The 20,635-nt window shown below is 40.4% G+C and overlaps 1 protein-coding gene across 1 annotated transcript in view; it reads left to right on the top strand.

Annotated features, from left to right (window-relative positions):
* The first annotated feature begins 11,249 nt into the window (after positions 1–11,249).
* ARPC2 (actin related protein 2/3 complex subunit 2) overlaps positions 11,250–20,635 on the top strand; it is a 28,526-nt gene continuing 19,140 nt past the window's right edge. Inside the window, exons 1-3 of the mRNA XM_063101061.1 lie at positions 11,250–11,339; positions 11,551–11,632; positions 19,651–19,685. Of these exons, the coding sequence (XP_062957131.1) occupies positions 11,559–11,632; positions 19,651–19,685 (109 nt within the window). The 5' untranslated portion in view covers positions 11,250–11,339; positions 11,551–11,558. The remainder of the gene's footprint in view (positions 11,340–11,550; positions 11,633–19,650; positions 19,686–20,635) is intronic.

A 20,635-nucleotide genomic window follows, 5' to 3' on the forward strand; every position in this document is an offset into this window, starting at 1 on the left:
TCATCCATGTTCTCTGTCTCAATAAATGGTAGAGTTTCCACCCACCTGCTCAAGGCAGAAACCCAAACATTATAGCTGGCACTTCACTTTCCCTTATCCAACCTGTGGGAGACACGCTCTAAAGTGACACCAGCCCCTGCAATGAGTCATGGCCCTGTATAATACCCTCCCCTTGAGGCCAAACCTGTGACTTTCTTCTTATCAATAGAATATGTCCAAGGTGAATGGTATCAGCCCCTGGTTTAGATTACATTATATCACAAGGGTGAAAGGACGTCACCCCCATGACTACTGCATGTTGTATATGACTCCATCTTCACAGGCTGATGCAAAAGACTCCCTTGCCAGCTTTGAAGATGTAAGCTGTCATGTTTGTCAAGAAACTGTGGGTGGCCTCTGACAGCCAGGAAAACAAAAAACAAAAAAACACGGACCTCAGTGCTACAAAGATGAATTTTATAGAAGATGAATTTTACCAACACCTAAGGGAGCTTGGAAATGGGTCCTTCTCTAGCAGACCCTCTGAAGAAACTGCAGCCCGTTTGAAGTCTGGAGAGATCCTGAGCAGAGGACTGAGCCAAGCTGTGCCTGGACCCCTGGCCTACAGGAACTGTGAGATAATAAATGGGTGTGATTTTAGGCTGCTAAATTTGTGGTAATTTGTTACTCAGCATAAAAACTAGTGCAGCACCTATCCAACCATCACCAGAACTTTTTAATTCCTTCACTGAAATCATTCTTGAAAACATCCACTCTTCTCCATCTCCACTACTCCACCCAGAGCAAACTCTCATCATCTACTACCCAGACAAATTAAGTAGCCTCCTGATGTCCTCTGTCACTTTTTTCCCTCCTAAAAGGACTGGGTCAAGACACCAGAGCACCCCAGGTAAGCTGATAATTTGGCATTCCTTCAAATCAACATTTATTTGGTAGAGACGAGGAGAAACTGTCTATTAATGAGTCATGCTCTTGTATAATCCCGTCCACTTGAGGCAAAACCTGTGACTTTCTTCTATTCGGTAGAATATGGCCAAGGTGAAGGCTATCAGACCCTGGTGGCGTGTCGCCCTCTTTTTATGCCAAAATGAGAGGTTCAGTACATGTGACTTTCGAAAGCCAATAACTTCTCGGGAGGTATGTTAAATCACTTAAAATTTAGACAAAAAATAATAAACATTCATTTCCTGTAAATAGCACAATCAATTGCATTATTCAGATGTAGACTTCTAGCTGACTATACTTTTTTTTTTTTTGGCAGCTGGTCAGTATGGGGATCCAAACCTGTGACCTTGGTGTTGTCGGCACCACATTCTAACCAAGTGAGTTAAGTGAGTTCTTGGTTGACTCATCTCAGGTTTGGAAGTACAGTTTGCATATGCCTAACACAAGTTTTTAATTTAAGTGAAGAATAGGAACAATTTATCTTTTTTTTACCCTGTGTCTCATGCTTTTAGTGCCAAATCTGAGGTCATGGAGGTTTATCTTTATGTTTTCTTCTAGTAGTTTTATAGTTTTAGCACTTATATTTAAGTTATTGATCCAGCTTAAATTAATTTCTGCATATGGGATGAGGCAAAATTCTTTTGCATATGATTTTCCAGTTGTCCCAGCACAATTTGTTAAAGAGACTTCTTTCCCCCCCCCCCCCATTAGACGGCACCCTTGCTGAAAATCAATTGGCCATAGATGTTTGGATTTATCTCAAGACCCTCAATTCTATTCCTTTGGTCTATATGTCTATTTTTATGCCAGTACTACAACATATGACTTTTGGAAGGACACATACATTCAAACCATAGCACCTTCTATTTCTAGTATTCTGAGTTTTTGTCATGAAAGGGTGCCTAACTTTGTTAAATGCTTTTTCTACCTCTATTGAGATGATCAGGTTTTTTCCCCTTCATTTTATTAATGTGGTTTTTTACATTGATTGATTTATTTCCTTATGTCGAACCAGTCTTAATTTCTGGGATAAATTCCACTTGGGCTTAGTGTGTATAATCCTTTACATGAGCTGTTGGATTTGGTTTGTTAGTATTTCGTCGAGGATTTTTGCTTCTGTATTCGTAAGAGATATTGGTCTATAGTGTGCTTTCCTTGTGGTATCTTCGGCTTTAGTATCAGTGTAATGCTGGTCTCATAAAGTATGTTAGGAAATATTTCTTTCTGTCCTAGTTTTTGGAAGGGTTTGAGTAGAATTGGTGTTTATTCTTCTTTAAATTGGTTAAGAATATGCTGTTCAATACCCTGTATTTGTGAATTTTCCATTTTCCTTTTATTATTAATTTCTATCTTCATTCCATTGTGGTTGGAGAAGATACGAAGTATGTCTTAGCTTTCCATTTTTGACTTTTTAAATGTATGGAGAATTGTTTTGTGGCCTAACATATGGTCTATTCTGGAGAATGTTCCATATTCACTCAAGAAGAATGTATGTTCTGCTGTTGGTGGGTGGAGTGTTCCGTGAATGTCTGTTAGATTTAGTTAGTTTATAGTGTTCTTCAAGTCTTCTATTTCCTTATTAATCTTCTGTCCAGATGTTCAATCATTATTGAAAGAGGGATATTGGGGGCCGGCCCGTGGCTCACTCGGTAGAGTGCGGTGCTGATAGCGCCAAGGCCCCGGGTTCGGATCCCATATACGGATGGCCGGTTCACTCACTGGCTGAGCGTGGTGCTGACAACACCAAGTCAAGGGTTAAGATCCCCTTACCGGTCATCTTTTAAAAAAAAAAAAAAAAAAAAAGAGGGATATTGAAGTTTCCAACTGTTATTGTAGAACTGTCTATTTCTCCCTTCAATTCTGTCAATATTTGCTGTGTATATTTTGGGACTCTTGTCTGGTGTGTATATGTTTGTACTTATTTTACCTTCTTGATGAATTGACCCTTTTATTAATACACCATGACTTTGTTTTGTGTAACAAATCTATTTTTTTCTGATTCTAGCATAGTCACCTGCTGTGGGTTAAATGTCCCCCAAAAGCTCATGTGTTGGAAACTTGACCCCCATTGTAACAATGTTAAGAGGGTGGGAAATCAGATTATGGTATTTGAAAGGTGGGGCCTTTAAGAGATAATTGGATTGTGATGAATGTGACCTCATGAATGAATTAGTCCATTCACGGAGGAATGGATTGTCATGGGCGTGGATTGGTGGCTTTATAAGGAAAATGAAAGAACTCTTGCCATCCTTTCCATGTAGTACCCTGTGTTGACACAGGACTTATTGACAGTTTCCACCCAGAAGAAGGCCCCTACTGGATGTGTTCCCTGGACCTTGGACTTCTCAGCCTCCAAAACTATAAGAAATAAATTTCATTTCCTTTATATGCTACCCAGTTTCAGATATTCTGTTATAAGCAACAGAAAACGGACTAATACACCACTCAGGATCTCTTTTGGTTACTATTTGCCTGGAGTATCTTTTTCTGTCCTTTTACTTTCAACCTCTTTGTGTATTTGCATCTAAAGTCAGTCTTATAAGCAGCATATAGTTGGATCATGTTTTTTTTTATTCATTCTGACAGTCTGTCTTTTAATTTGTGACTTTCCTCCACTTGCATTTAAGATAATCACTGATAATAAAGGACTTCTACCATCATGCTATTTGTTTTCCACATGTCTCATATTTTTTCTTGTTCATTTCCTGCTACACTGCCTTTTGTTTGTTTTTCCTAGTGTACAATTTTAATTAATTCCTTCTTTAGTTCCTTTTTCATATATTTCTAGTTATTTTCTTAGTGGTTGTCATTGGGATTAGAACTGACATCCTAAATTTATAAAAATCTAGTTTGAACTGATACCAACTTACTTTAATAACATACATTAATTCTTCACCTATCCAGCTCCATCCCACCTTTCTGATGTTATTGTCACAAATGATATCTTTATACATCGCATGCCCATTAACATAGATTTACAATTACTCTTTTACGCATTTGGCTTTTAAATCATATAGGAAATGAAAAGAGGATTTACACTTAAAATACAATAATCCTAACTTTTATGTTTACTTATGTAGATACCTTTCCCAGTGATCTTTATTTCTTCATATGGCTTTAATTTACCATCTACTGTCCTTTTATTTCAGCCTAAAGGACTCCTATTAGCATTTCTTGTAGGGCAGATCTACTAATAATGGACCACTTTAGCTTTTGTGTATGCTGGCATGTCTTAATTTTTCCTTCATTTTTGAAGGATAGTTTTGCTGGATATAGTATTCACGGTTGACATTTTTCTCTTTCGGCACTTCAGAGATATCACCACTCTCCTACCTTTGGGCCTCCATGGTAGAATGAGAAATTAGCTGTTAATCTTGTTGAGGATCTCTTGTATATGATGAGTCATTTCTCTTCTGCTACTTTCAAGATTTTTTCTTTGTCTTTGGCTTTCAACAGTTTGATTATACTGTGTTTCGGTGTGGACTTCTGGGTTTATCCTACTCTAAATTTGTTGAGTTTATTGAATATGCAGATCATATCTTTCATCAAATTTGGGAAGTTGATGGCCATTATTTTTTCAAATATTTATTCTGCCCTTTCCTCTCTCCTCCTTAAGTAACTCCCATAATGTATATTTTGGTATACTTAATAGTGTCCCATAGGCTGTTTATTTTTCTTCACTTTTTCTTTCTGCTCCTCAAACTGAGTAATTTTAATTGCCCTATCTTTAAGTTAACTGATTCTTTCTTCTGTCTGCTCAAATCTGCTGTTGAACCCTTCTAGTGAATATTTTACTTCATGTCTTGTACTTCCCAGCTCCAAAATTTCTATTTGGTACCTTTTGATCATTTATATCCCTTTATTGATATTCTATGCTTGTTCATACATTATTCTTCTGATTTTCCTTGGCTATTTGTTTATGGTTTCTAACAGCTCTTGTTTTTCCTTTAGCATATTTCAGACAGTTAATTTAAGCCTTTTTCTGTAGGTCTAATGGCTAGATTCCTCAGGAATGATTTCTATCACTTTCCTCTTTTTTATCTTTATTTACATTACTGTGAATGAGCAATACTTTTCTATTTATTTGTACACTTTATCATTTTTTAATAACTGAATATTTTGAATATTAAAATGGTAACTCTGAAAATCAGATTCTATCCCTTGGCCCCATCCCAGGGATTATTGTTGCTGCTTGATGAAGGCTACAGTTGTCCATTTATTTAAGCCTTTTCCAAACTTTTTTTTTTTTTTTTTTTTTTGTCGTTTTTTCATGACCGGCACTCAGCCAGTGAGTGGCACCGGTCATTCCTATATAGGATCCGAACCTGCGGTGGGAGCGTCGCCGCGCTCCCAGCGCAGCACTCTACCGAGTGCGCCACGGGCTCGGCCCCTTTTCCAAACTATTTTTTGCAAAGACTATATTCCTTGTCATGTGTGGCCACTGAAGTCTCGGTTTTATTATCACTGCAGTCAGCCAGTGATGTGATAGAGATTTTTTTTTTTTTTAATTCCTGGAGTCAAGAAGAAAAAAAGGAAAGGAAAGAAAAGGGCCATTTTGTCTCCTTAAATCCGCACCAACAGGAAAGCCACTTCAGCCAGCCCATAAGCCAGACTCTGTCTGTGGTGGCTTCATTGCAAACTGCAAGGCAGATCAAAACACACAACCTGATTTTTGGAGGACAAGATCCCTATTGCCCACTCACACATCAGCAAGCCATAGCCGGGATATGGTCCTCCATTCCCACAACTGCCTGCTGTAGAGATGAATTAGCCAAAATTAATGAGCCTATTTCTTCATTTAGCACACCCCTGGATGCTGCAAGTGTTCCACTGTACTCTAGAGTTCCAAATAGTTGATTCTGACCGTTCTTGCCAGCTCAATAGTTGTTTCAGTGAATGAATCAATTCCTGGTGCATCCTACTCTGCCATCTTCCATGATATGACTTCCCTCCCCCTTCATATTAGTTTTGATCCCACAGAAAACAGACAGCCACCTCAAGATAGGATAATTCCAGGAGGGTATACTGTATTTACAAAGGACTATTTACAAAAGTATGTATGTAGGAGAACCACAGAAGAGAATGCAGTGACCCAGGACTAACAGCAGCCAAGCAAATACTACCCCTAGGCCCTAGGGTTGAGCAGAGAGGCCAAGACAAGGAAGAAAAGAGTGTGCTGAGGTGGCCACCTTGAGAGGAGCAGTGACATGTGGTTGATGGACACAGCCAGTCTGAAGCAAAAATCACAAGAAGAAGGAAACAGGGGATTAAATACCCTCATATTACTCTCCTTTTCCCTCCTCCTCCTCCTCCACCTGCTGGAGCTCCTTATCGGCCAACCAAACACCCAAGTGCAAGGGTGCCCAGTTGATGTGAGGGTGGAGAAGGTTGAATAGTGAATCTGGAAGACTAAATGGAAAATAGCCAGAAAGCCCACCTCTGTAGCTAGTCACATATATAACTTCGGATACACTCTTCAGCCTCTCAGCACCTCAGTTTTATCATCTACATAATGAACTAATATTATCCCCTACTTCTTAGAGGTGTCCTAGGCATCCAATAAGATGATACATGTAAAGCACTTAGAACAGCACCTAGCACAGAATAATTCCTCAACCTCAATAAATGTTAGCTATTATTATGTCTCTAGTTGCCCATCTCTCAGCACTTCCCCCTCCAGCCCTACCTACAACTTACTGGTCTGCTTTCACTTTCTGGAAAATGTCATGTTCTCTTGTCTCTAGACCTTCCTACATGCCTCTTTATCTGCCTAACTAATTCTTATTTTAAAAAACAACAGATACTCTTGCATATCTATCCACTTCAAACTCTGACAATACCAAATGCTAACAAGGACAGGGAGCAATGAGAACCCCCATACATTGTTAGGGGGAGTATAAATTGGTACAACTATGATTACTGTATTAGTCTGTTTCTGTTGCTTATAAAAGAATATCTGAAACTGGTCAATTTCCCAAAAAAATGGAATTTATTTCTTATAGTTTTGGAGGCTGGGAAGTCCAAAAGTCCAGGGAACACATCTGGTGAGGGCTTTCTTCTGTATAACTCTCTACAAGGTCCCATGGCAACCATGGTGTCACATGGTAAGAATGAGCTGAGCAAGAGAGCTAATCTCTTCACTCTCTCTCCTTAAAAAACCATCAGAACCATGCCCATTACTCCATGAATGGACCAATCCATTCACAAGGGCACAGTCTTCACAATCTACTCACCTCTTAAAGGCCCCACCTTTCAAATACCACAGTCAGATTTCCCACCCTCTTAACACTGTTACAATGGAGATTAAGTTTCCCATACATAAACTTTTGTGGGACACATTTGATCCATAGCAAGTGTGTTGGAGAGCAATGTGGCAACATGTAGCTAAGTTGAAGATGTCTGTGTCCCATATCTCAGCAATTACATTCTTTGGAAATACCCTAGAGAAACCTTCACACCTGTACATAGAAAATATGTAGAAGAATGTTCAAAGCAGCATTGCTTGTAATAGCAAAAATACTGGAAATAACTTCAGTGTCCTTCAACAGTAGAATGGATAGATATCTTTATAATCATAATGTATAATCATACATTGGAATACTACATCAGAGTTAAAATAGCTACATTTAACAATGCAGGTAAATCTCAAAAACTTACTGTTGACTAAAAGGAACAAGTTTCAAGAGAAGATGTACAATCTGATACTATTAACAAAAAACTCAAAACCGTGCAAAATATACTATACATTGTTTATGGACACATACATATGTAGTAAAGTATAAAAACATGCATAGGAAGGATAAACACCAAATGCAGGATGATGGTTACCTATCTGGAGGGAGGGAAGGAGGGAGAGAGAGAAAGAAAACTAATTGGGTGAGGGAGATTGCAACTGCATTTCCCTTTTTAAAAGTTCTGAAGCAAGTTTAAATATAAAATTTAAATTTCAGAAAGGCTGGATGATGGGTACAAAGATATTTGTTCTATTGGCCATATATTTAAATAAACAAAAAGCAAGATGGTTGAAAGGGAAGATTCATTGAAAATCTGTAAAAAAAAAAAAAAGAAAGAAAGAAAGAAGCTTTTTGTATACTAGTCCCCAAGCAGCCAAGTGATTATGCCCTTTCCCAACTCCACACATTCCACCCACACCCCTTCCTTTATCTCCACCACTGGAGATGAATTTTCTATAGACTCAAGTCCAGTGGAAGGCAATGGGGAGGCACAGGGCTGATAACACAATTAAGCTGGGATGCAAAGCATTCTTCCCAGCCCAGTACACTCTAGGAACACTCACAGCCCAGTTTATAAACCCCAAACACACCTGGAGAGAAGCCCTCCCAATATTGACATTCAACAGCTGGCCTGTTGAATATCTGTGCATCTTATAGTGGAGGCTGTTAACCCACTGCTCCTTAAAACATAATGTGCATTGGAATCACCTAGTGATCTCATTAAAATGCAAATTCTAAATCTGTAGGTCAGAGCGGGCCTGAGGTTCTGCATTTCCAATATGCTCCCAGATAATGCCAATGCAGCTGGTCCTTTTTGAGTAGCAAGGTGCTTGTCAATTCATCCTTCCTGCACTCTCAGAGTCTCCACTAAGCTTTTTAGTGTCTCATCCTTAAATATGAACAGACAGCTAAAGTACCTGACTTGTGAGGATGCCCATTAACATGAAAGAGAGTGGGCTGGCCAGCTCAGTTAGAGCATGGTGCTGATAACACCAAAGTCCAGGGTTCAAGCCCTATACCAGCCAGCCACAAAACAAAAGGAAAAAAAAAAAAAAGAAACAGAGAACAAAACAAATTAGCATAAAAGCAGACCCAAAGAAAAAGAAACAAAGCAGAAAGCAGAAAATAAACTAAAAACAAATTCACTATAATATCTCCAAAGAGATAGAAGATATGCCTGCCCATAAAACAAAGATAGAATAATATGGAGATGAGACAGTGAAAAAAAAAAAGGTCTTGGATTGTTGGTGGGACTGCAAAATGGTGCAGCCTCTATGGAAAATGGTATGGAGGTTCCTCAAACAATTGCAGATAGATCTACCATATGACCCAGCTATCCCACTGCTGGGAATAAACCCAGAAGAATGGAAATCATCAAGTCAAAGGTATACCTGTCCCCCAATGTTCATCACAGCACTCTTTACAATAGCCAAGAGTTGGAACCAGCCCAAATGTCCATCATTGGATGAGTGGATATGGAAAACGTGGTATATCTACACAATGTAATACTACTCAGCTATAAAAACGAATGAAATACTGCCATTTGCAAAGACATGGATGGACCTAGAGAGAATTATATTAAGTGAAACAAGTCAGGCACAGAAAGAAAAATATCACATGTTCTCACTTATTTGTGGGAGCTAAAAATAAATAAGTAAATACACAAAAAAAAACCGGGGGGGGATTCTCAAATATGTAAAGCTTCAAACAATATATCCCCTTGTCCCTTTCTTAAGAAGCTACTAGAGGAGGTGCTTAAGCAAAACAAGGAAGTAAACCAAAAAAAGAGGAAGACAGGATCCAGGAAATGGGCAAAACCAGCCCAGAATGGCAATGAAGAAAAATCCCAGAATGACAACTGTGCAGCAAGTCTAGAAAGTAGTCAATCCAGACTTAAACAAGAGGAGGGAAGGCTCTGGGACAAAAAATTCCAGAGAAAAGTTGGAAGTTACATATTTGAGTATATGGAAAATGTTATTTCCAGGATTTATGAGTCTTAGAGTACTTGGGGTGGGAAGGGAGGGGGAAGCTAACTGTAAACATATAGAAAATCAGACAAATGAGAGGGAAAAGACAATGATCAACCCTAAGAAAAATGAAGGGCTGTATAAGTTAAAAGGCTTGATTGTAGTGCACTTCTTGGCTCATCAGTAAACAATATTTGCATACATAATGAGTTAAATACTGATTATTAATTTAACCAAAACTTTTTACATAGCTTTGTGGTGGACAGCAGAAGTGAGAGAGTCAAGTTCTTATTTACCATGGCAGGAAGTCAACAGATAATGCTTAAAATTAACAAATCAAGAAATAGGGGTATAAGCATTTATTTAGAAATGTGAAGGTAAATATCAGGATAAATACGTAAAGGAGTTGAGGATATTGCCTCTGAAGAGTAGGCCAGAAAATTCCTTTTTTATTACAAACCTTTTAGTATTATTACATCTTTTAGATTATTTATATGCATTATTTTAGTTCTATAAACATTAATGTTAAAATATTAGCATATAATGTGGGGAGATCTGCAATGTCCTGAAGCATATCTATGGCAAGTAAGTAAAAAAAATAATCTGTTTTAAAGGGCTGTCTGGGCCTTGAAGATAGGAGTTAGTTTTTTGTTCTTGTTCATTTTTGGATTTCTCACCCACTCCCCACAACACTTAGCAGAAAACAAATCATTTCATTGCATGTAGAAGAGAGGAACTAAGTTTGTTATACTTTCCCTGGAGGAGGGGAAATGCACAACAAGGCACACAAGCAGAAGGTGCAGACTTAGCACAAAGATGAGTTCAGATTCTGCAGACAGATGAGAAGGCTATGTCTCTGGCAGAGGTACTGGAAGTTGAGGGTTTCAAAGACAGAAATAATTGTGCTCAGGACACCCGGAGGCATCTCTGCAGGCAGAAATGGAGGCATGACAAGAATCCAGGGAGACCCATCTAAGTTGCCTACTAACCTAGGTGACTACTCATTCCTTTCCTTCATTGCCCTCTAACAATGAGTCGTTACATAATTTAGGTTGTTTATTGTCTTTCCTTTACCAGACTATAAACTCCACGAACGCAGAACCTTGTCTGTTTCATTCATCAGTGTATCCACAGCACAGAGCAAGAGCCCACTAAAATATTCGTTGGATAAATGAATTCGTGATGGTGCTGCACAGCCATTAGCCTGGAATAAGGAAGGGGCACCCACAACAAACAAGCTGAGAGCAAAGCATCCCGCTGGGAAGACTCGGGTGAGCTTCTTGCGGAGCGGGGTCTCTGAAATGACAAGACTGGAAGGGTGGAGTTGGACCTCTGGGACAAACGGGAGGGAGAAGATGGACAGTGAGGCAAGCCTTGGGGAATGACAGTTCGGTGGGGGCACACTTGCCGGGCTTGGACGTGAGGGGTGTGTGACAAAGTTGAGGGGCCGTGGCACCAAGCATGCGCAAGTACGGCCCCGTTCCTCACGCCCCGGCACGCCAGCGTGCGCGTGCACGAGGGACCGGAGCGGAAATAGCGCCGCGGGGCCGTGCGTGCGGGCGGCGAGCGGAAGTGGGTGTGAGAGCGGAAGTGGCCGGCTAGAGCCGGGGGTTGGGCGGGGACCGGGCTTGTCGGTGAGGCGGCGGCGGCGGCGGCGGCTGCTCGGCAGGCGGGTTCGGGCTTCGAGGGCCAGGTCGGTCGGGTGGGTGGGTGTCTCCACAGTCAGTGCGTACGCAGGCCTGCGCGTGCGTCTTCCCCTTCCCCCACCCCGGTCCCTCGTCCCTGCTCCCCTAACCTCCTACCGCACCCAGTCCTCCTCAGGGGGCAGCAGGGCCGCCTCCTCCGTGCTTTTCTCCTTTACACACCTCACCCGCCCTTGTTTCTCCTTCCCCTGCCCGGGGCAGCCGCCGCCATGATCCTGCTAGAGGTGAACAACCGCATCATCGAGGAGACGCTCGCGCTCAAGTTCGAGAACGCGGCCGCCGGGTGAGCGCGCATCCGGGACCGGGGGTGGCGAGGGAGGCAGAGTTGACCCACGCCTAGTCCTCAGTGTCATCCAGCCCCCCAGACCTGGAGGAACGAGATGGGGGGCCTGGCAGGGTGTAGGGGCTGCCCCGGCGAGGTAGACGTGGGAGGCGATTGGCCGGTGGGGTGAGGGGCAGAGATGCATGGGGAGAGGCTCAGAGGAAGGATGCGGAAGCAGCGAGTGGATAGGAGTGTGGGTGCCAGAAGGCAGGAGACCTGTGGGACGTGAGGGCAGCTTGGGCCGGAACTCGCGCTGGAGGAGCCCATTGCCCTCTGGGGAAAGAAGGGGACCACTTCCCTCTGTATTCCCCGTCATTGTTCAGAACCCAGAGAGAGCCCGTTTGGGATTGGGTTGGAAGGAGTTTTCAGGAATTCCCAAGACTGGATGAGGGAAGAAGATGCAGGCCCAGATCACCACCAGCATTCTCGTTCCCTACCCACATCTCCTTTAAAAGGAGCAGGAGGGAAGACTAAAAGCAGACCCAGTCTTGCAGCCAGAAAAGCGATCTCTCTAGTTTCCCTTCCCCGAACCCTACTGTGAGAGTCACTGACCATTTTGATACATACTTCTCAAGCAAAGCTAATAGTCCCTCCATCCACATGCCTTCCTTATCTCTCCTCTGAGGTTCTAATGCTCCTGCCCCACCCACTAGCCTGTATCTGGTTATCTTTTAAATTCTTATACAAGGCCCCTGGACTGTGATTTCTTCTGTGGTAGTCCTGGTCCAGTTATACACACTTCAGAGTCTCCAGAATCTATAAAGTTTTTAGATAACCTTTTTTGTACCATTGGCCCTTTTAAAAGATGGGATTAGGAGCTGGCCGGTTAGTTCAGTAGGTTAGAGCATAGTGTTATAATACCAAGGTCAAGGGTTCGGATTCCTGTACTGGCCAGCCGCCAAAAAATTAAAAATAAGAAAGTGAAGATGGGCTTAGGATCTATTTCCAAGGCAGCCTTCTCTGTCGAGCACAAGAATCAGTAGAAGACGCACACCTTCCTCCCTCACAACTGTTTTGCTTTTCTAATATAATATTTAAACATAAGCCAAGGAATTGGGTTTTAGCTTCTAATTTTTAGTGGCCTGTGGCCAATCCCTTTACCTCATTTCCTTATCTGTGAGCATGGGGCTTCACATCTTGGTTTCACGGTCGGGAAAATAAGTGCAAACTGTTTCTGGTGAACTGGGAACTAGTAATAGGAAGTAAGTGCTTGGAGATCCACAGATGGGAAGAGGATTGGTGGAAGGGAAATTCTAAGTGGTCATAATGAACTTGTGGTTTGGAGGCATTAAGAAAAATGTACTAAACCATCAGCTTAAATTGAATATATGTGTCTTGGCTCTTTTATAAGGCCACAGATATTATCTGTAAAACAAAGCACTATCCATGAAGTAAGTAACATGTGCAATGAGTAGTGCTCTTTCCTGCCAAGGGCTGCAGTTGCTTTTATTTTAGGCTGACTTGCTTCTTGTCTTACAGCCTGTTACCAGTTCCTTTGCACTTTAAATATTCAAGTGAATCAGCCCAGGGTCTTATTTTGGGTGATTGCTGTGTACTTTTTTTGTAGCACATAGGAGGAAGTTGAATTAACTTCTGCATTTTCACAACTGATCTTAATGCATTCTCAAGTCCAGACTAGCAAAGAATGAGACCTGGGTGGTTTTAAGCTGATCTACAGGATGAATGCCTATGTGTTTTCAAGTAGAGGCATGCCTTATAATATAGGAGTACTTTCACATCTCTTTGTGTAGTAATAACTTGTGATTCCAAAATGTGGCCCATTATTCAGAACTTCAGCTCTTTCTTTTAGAAAATTATTCTTAAAAAGAGAAGGTAGCCATTTCAGAGGGATTTAAATAGGTCCTCAGGCCTGAAAGGCACAAGTTAGAACTTCCAGGATATTTTTTACAAAGATATGCATTGTATTGAAGTTGGATTTTGAGAGAACAGTAAATTTTGGCTTTTATTCTGGCCCGTCTCCCCTTTAAGGTATGACTTTCAATAAGTGGGCTGAAAACATTCTGCTAAAAATTACTTTTAAAATCTTTGAAAAGGGCCAGCCCATGGCTCACTTGGGAGAGTGTGGTGCTGTTAACACCAAGGCCACAGGATCGGATCCCTATATAGGGATGACCAGTTAGCTCACTTGGGAGAGCGTGGTGCTGACAACACTAAGTCAAGGGTTAAGATCCCCTTACTGGTCATCTTTTAAAAAAAAATAAAATAAAATCTTTGAAAAGAGACGGTGATATCATGCCTAGTAGGTAGGGTGTTCCTAGGATTGAAAATATAATGCCAGCAGAATTCTGTTTCCAAGCAAGTGCGAGTTTCCAGGCATACCAGTAAGGTGAGCCAGCAGTGAAGCAGTTAAGTGTTTTATCAAGGCACAAGCCTACACCAGAACTTCCAGCAAAGGATGACTAGTGTGATCATCATAAACATTTATGAGTCTCTACCAGTGCTCAGCACCATGCATCAAAAGAAGAAAAGGGCCTTTCTGAGAAAACCTATTGGCAAAGTTATGGAGGAGCTAAGGGGTGACATGTGTTGGGGTGGAGATCAGAGAAAGTCATTAAAAAAAGGGAGTAGCTTGGAGGAAAAACTCTGAGATTCTAAAAGCTTTGCCAGTGTGGGATCCTGCTGGAGAGGTCAGCTCCACCCTGCTTTTACACCTCTCAGAATAAACCAGGTGGGGAAATTACAGTTCAGAGCAGCCTTTTCCTAGAGTCCATCTTCCAACTGTGTGATGTACAATATGATAGCCACTAGCTACATGTTGTTAAATATAAATAAACATTGCTTAAAATGAAATAAAATTCAACTTGAGTTCCTTAGTCACCCTAGCCAAATTTCTAATGCTCATTTGCCACATGTGGCTAGTAGCTGCTGTATTTGGACAGCACAGATGTAGAACATTTCCATTATTGAAGAAAGTTCTGTTGGACAGCACTGTTCCAGCTACTGAAAATGCAAGCATGAGATAGTCTTAAAAACAGTTCTGTGGTACATACATCAGAATACAGTGGCAGTAATTTTCCTTTTGAGATTTATGTTTTTTTAATGATGCCTCTCAGCTCACCTCACTGGATCTTCTTTCCTGTGACATCCTACTAAAAGTCTAAACTTCCTTGGGTAAAGCAGTTCTGTCATCCAAACTGTTTGAGAATGCATTTGTTCATGATAACCTTTTAATTTGGAAGCAGTTCTGACAAAGCCTAAAATTCATTCCAAACAAATTGCTTTTTACTTTTTACTACCACACTCCTGGGAAGTGACATATTGGAACAATTCATGTATCCTCACAAAAGGATAATTATTGGTAAATTATCTTCCCGACAGCCTGCAAACTAAGAGAATGAGATTGATTAGAAAGCTATACCCAACACTGCAAGTAAACTCATGCACGGGTCTTATCAACAGCATGGCCTTTTCATTTAATAATTCTTACCCAGACCCCCAATTAAAGCAAAAGTAATCTGGTAAATTAATTTAATTTTTTTGTTACTATATGCACACCAAGAACCTTTTCAGCCTCGGAGGCTAGGCCTGTCAACTTAGCCAGAGTCTGGAGTCCAAAATTGAGGAAATGCTGTCAAATGTGAATTGCTGTTGATTTTAAGTGCATGCTGACTCCTTGCCCACAGCCTGTGCGTATTGTGGGGCGCTGTGGTTCTGTGAGGGGGAGTGAAGCTCAGTAAGCAAGCAGTGCCAGCTGGGTGGGCGAGGACTGTGGGAGGAGAAATTTAAGACAGGAATAAATTAAATCTTGCTGATACCTTGTTCTCATTCCCAAATATGCTGCATATGTCCTTAGGGACAGACTGGTTCCAAGTAAGTTGGAATTAGGACATTGTTTAAGCATTTAGAAGAAATGGAATGTAGTGTCTGACTTGCTAAGACAATCTGGATGGTCTTTTTACAGGTCATTACAGTTACATACTGCTTCCTGTCCTCTGGCCTCCTTGGGAGCACTTTGGGCATAGAGCCCCAGAGCTGCACTCAACCAAACTGATGACTCCTTACGGGCTGGGTCTTTACTTTTAGTCATCTTTGTTTCCCCAGCATCCTCATTGTATAATATAGGCAGCTCAGTAAATGTTTTCTTTTTCTTTTCATTTTTCTTTTTATTTTTATTTGTAAATGTTTTCTTGAAGGAATGAATGAAGCTAGATAGAATGATTCTTTGTTTTCTTCAGGAGCTTATCATTTTTCTGATATTATGTAAATTGGCTTTTAGGTCTCTTTGTTCTCCATATTTTGAGATATGGCTTAGCAGAGAGTAGGACCACCTCTTAACTAATATGATCCATTTTTGTAGACTTTGCTCAAAAAGAATAATGGGAGGCTTATAGAGGATTTAAAGGAGAGTGATTAGAAACCTTTATAGTGAACAGAATTCAATAATTCCTTTAATTCAGGATATACAAAGGTTAACTTGGAGAGGGACATAAATGCCCAAATGGATTTGGAACAGGATGCATTCAGGAGTAAAAAGTCCTCGATGAGAAGAAAGGATTAGATAATACAGTTGCCATGAGTCCTTTATTGACTGATAATTGACATTCCAGAAGCTTCCTTAGAAAAAAAATAGAAGAAAATTTTTAAGAATAGTTCTTGAAACCCATCTGAATGAATTGAATATGTTTTCGTGTCTTAGACTGTCCAGTCAGTAACCCTGAAGACTTTTCCAGCTGGCTTGTTCTAGGATTCCAAACATTACAAAAGTCTGACGCTAATAGGAGTCCTATTTATCTTTGTACTACTAACCAATTCCTGATTCTGGGAGTTACCACAATCCCAGAACTTCTTCTAACGACAGTTTCAAAGTCCAGTCTTCTCCACCTAGGAGAAGAAAAACTAATTTATTGATTACCTTCTATGAACCAGGCACTGTGCTATACACTTGAACACAGTTTTGTTTAATTTTACAATATGCCTGTGTGACAGTAGTAGCTCCCATTTACAGGTGAGAAAACTAAGGCTCTTGATGGTTGGGGAGGGAGTAGACATTGAGTAATTAATATGTATGAAGCACTGTGCTAGGCATCCCTCACTGTGATTCCTGACCTTGTTTATCATACAAAACATGATTGGTTTTTTTTGTTTTGTTTTTTTTTTTAAAGATGACCCGTAAGGGGATCTTAACCCTTGACTTGGTGTTGTCAGCACCACGCTCACCCAGTGAGCTAACCAGCCATCCCTATATAGGGATCCGAACCCGTGGCCTTGTTGTTATCAGCACCACACTCTCCCGAGTGAGCCATGGGCTGGCCCTATGATCGTATTTTTATGGCATATTTGGGTAAATGGTCTAGCCTAAAGATCCTGCCACTGGCTACCCTAAGGGCTATGGGGATCATTATCTCAGCATATCTGTAACTTAGTTACAAGACACTGGTTAGGAAGCTTTAAATGTCATCTCAATTATTCTTCAACCTTGTGAAGTGAGTGTTTTTTCCCCATTTTATAGAAGAGGAACCCAAGGTTCAGCAACATTTGAGTAACATTGCCTGTGGTCACATAGCCAGTAAGTGACAGAATTTGAATTGAACAGTCAACTCTGAAGGACTTGCTTTTTCTGTAATTAAATTCACCCCCAGCATCTGAAACTTTAGCAGATGGTAGAACAATAAACATCTTAACCGTTTATTTCTTGGGCCTGTTAAGTGGTACACTTTCCCTCTGACCAGTCTTACTCCTCTGTCTCCATAATCTTAAACTACAAAAGTAAAATAACAAACACCTGGTCTTGGAATTGAGAAACAATCCTGTCATGGTATATTTCACATTCAGCAGTCTCCTTGGTGGGACATGGAATTCTTGGACCTCCAACTCCGGGATGACTTCATGTGAAGTCTCCTTTGGCCTAATGCCCTCCTCAGCAGGCTTTCTCCTCTACAACCTTTTGTGCAGTCATAAACAGTAAACTAAAATATTAATGGAAGTGATTTGACAAATATTCCTTAGGCAGCAAACCACTTAGGATCAATCAGCGACTTCTCACACTGGAGATCTGTGCTCAGAGTATTTTATGCCTAGAGGAATTTAAAATTTCAGAAAGCCAAAATGTTTATAATTTGGAATAAGTTTATTTATTTATACATAGTTGATTTTTCACAGATCTGTTGATGAAGCAGGAGAGTGAGGAACTCAGCCCTTCATTGAGTTAAAGCCTAAAGTTTTTTAAAAAAAGCTAAGTGATGCAGTATGGACTTTTGTAAACTCCCTGACTCTTCAGCACAATACCCAGGAAAATAAGAGCACTTCAAAAAGTTTATGGAAAGATTCATATTATCTTTTAATTCCATTTTTCCACGAGCTTTTTAAAGTACCCTCATATGGTCCTGTGCTTCCTCCCAGTGAGCGTTCTCTTAATATTTCATTCAGGTGGGCCGTAGATTTCATTTTTTTGTTCTTTGCTTTTGTTTTCTAGAGATAAGGAATGGTTGTTGGTTGCTGGCCACAGTTTCAAAATGAAAGCTCAGAAACAATACAAGTTTTCATCCAGTTCTTTTCTCATATTCTGAACTCGCTTCTTCATAACCCCCGCCGTCACTTTCATTTTTAGAGACACCGAATATGTTTTTCCCAAGTCACATACAGATGGCTTTAAAGAAGCAGGGTGGCACTTTGGATGTGATTTGTACAGGAGGGTTTTCAACAAGGCTAACGTGCTTAATGAGAGCCAGTTTCCTTTAGTCTCTGAATCAGCTTTTAAAAGCCATAAACCATGTTAGATATTCCATTATTTCCCAGCAATCGTGGAGGGCAACTCAGTCTTGATTCCATTCACAGGTGAGAGAGCAGAGATAGAGTAAAAGATATGTATTTAATTGAGAGGTCTTGAGGAAATTAGGCAAAAAAAAAAAAACCTGAAAATGTGTGCATCTTGTCTGCTAGCCCATAAAACAAAGTGGAATCGTTTGAGTTATAGGTAGCTAGGTGATAAAGCAGTAGAATCTTCATTTGTTTCCTACTATTGGCTTTGAGAAGAAAGAGGGAAAGATATAAAGTATCTTTTCACTAGGGGTTAATTGAACATTACTTTTTATAGGTAGGATGTATGTCATGCTTTCTCGGTAATAACTCAACAGCATTTGTCAGATAGAAATAAATGTATCAGGCTAAGCTGGGGATCTCACAGAAGTCATTGCCTTCCAGGATAAGTTCTTTCAGGTCTGTTCTTGTTTTATGTGTAGCAGTTCTATGAGATAGGTAGGAGGATTTTTATCTCCCATTTTATAGATGAGTAGGTGAGAAAAAGCATGAAGGTGTTAATTTGTCCCAAAACATGAGCCTGATGAAAAAGCTAAAGTTGGAAAACAGGTGTCTTGACTTTCCTCCTCAGTGATTTCAGTGTTATTTTGTGCTATATGAGACTACAAAGCTGGAATTTAAAAACAAAACCAAACTAGAGTAGAACCAAAGAGGGCTTCATGAAAGGAGGTGGGGTAAAGGAAGAGAGGAAGATGTGTAGGAAGACTTACAGATGGTCTTCGAAATGAAATAGAATTTGGTGTTTTATTTTATTGCCTGAAATTATCCTTTCACTTTAAACAAATTAAAACCATTCTACATTATACTTAGTCATTTTCCTGCTGAATGTAGTATATTACAGCCATCACCACTGTCTGGTGGGGGAGACATTGACCAAAAAATGGTATTTTGTGGTTCACATATACAAACGTGTATATCATGTTCTTAGGGAACTGAGAATTGAAAGTAAGCACCAGCCATGGCAAGAGATTCAAAAGAAGGTGAAAAAGAAAAGCTATAGCTGTCCTTCTTCCTTTTTTTTATCTTCTACTTTAAGCAAGTCCAAAGGCTGAGGTGCATGAGAAAATAAATTGTGTACTCTCATCAGCAATAAACCTAAGATTTATACAGAATGGTCTGATCTTAAGTAAAGCTCAGGAGCCTTTCCAGGTTTCCTTGAAGGCAAGCAGCAATACAGCTATCTTCTTTTTTTTGTTTTACAGAAACAAACCAGAAGCAGTAGAAGTAACATTTGCAGGTAAGTGTCTTTATCACAACCCTATTAAGAAAAGGCACAATATAAAAAATAGAAAATAAAATAGTTCCTAAAGTAAACATTAACATTTGGGGGTACTGTCCCCTGTCAAGTCTTTTCGAGGTCTTTATCTTAAATGAGCATTTTATATATTTAATCCATTGATGACTGACTTTGGAGTTTAGTAAACTATGTAAAGTTACCTGCTGATATCTTAAAAGTTTGGATTTAATTTTGTGGTACAAATTAAGGTGTTATTTTTACCTCAAAATATTACATTATCATCTTTGGGCGGGGTGGGGGGTGGCAGCTAGCTGGTATAGGGATCCGAACCCTTGACCTTGGTGGAGGTTATCAACACCATACTCTAACCAGGTGAGCTAACCAACCAGCACTACATTATTGTCTTCAAGTAGCCATCTTCTCAGTTTACCTAGCACTAGATTAGTGGGGAAGCATGAACGAGCTAGAGACCTGTTCATGAAGTCACAGAGAGACATTGCTGCTTTCTATTCCCTGTCAAGAATTAGGTGTTGATAGTACTCGCTTGCTGCACGAGTTTGGGGGAGTTATACTACCACCCTTTGTAAAATGAGAGTGCTCAGCTAGATGATCTTGGAAGATTTTTGAAATAGTGAAGTGCTATGACTTACAGGCCAGGCACCATTCTGGTCCCCTCCTACTAACTAGCAATGCCAGATCTCCTCCTGGGATTCTCATGCCAGCTCCCTAGAGTGATGGCACTAAAGTGATGGCATTCAGCACCTAGTTTTGGGAATTACACAGGCTGAGTCAGTCCTCTGCATATTGAGGAAGATAGAACCCAAAAAGAGGGGAGGCTTGTAAGACAACGGTGTTTAAAAATTTTTTGAAACAATAGAGAATATTTGTTGAATACTTAAATGGACATTTTATATTAAATTGTTTTTTAAAATTTAGGCATGCCAGTGATT

This window comes from Cynocephalus volans, chromosome 1 (genome assembly GCF_027409185.1).
Source record: "Cynocephalus volans isolate mCynVol1 chromosome 1, mCynVol1.pri, whole genome shotgun sequence".
NCBI lineage: Eukaryota > Metazoa > Chordata > Mammalia > Dermoptera > Cynocephalidae > Cynocephalus > Cynocephalus volans.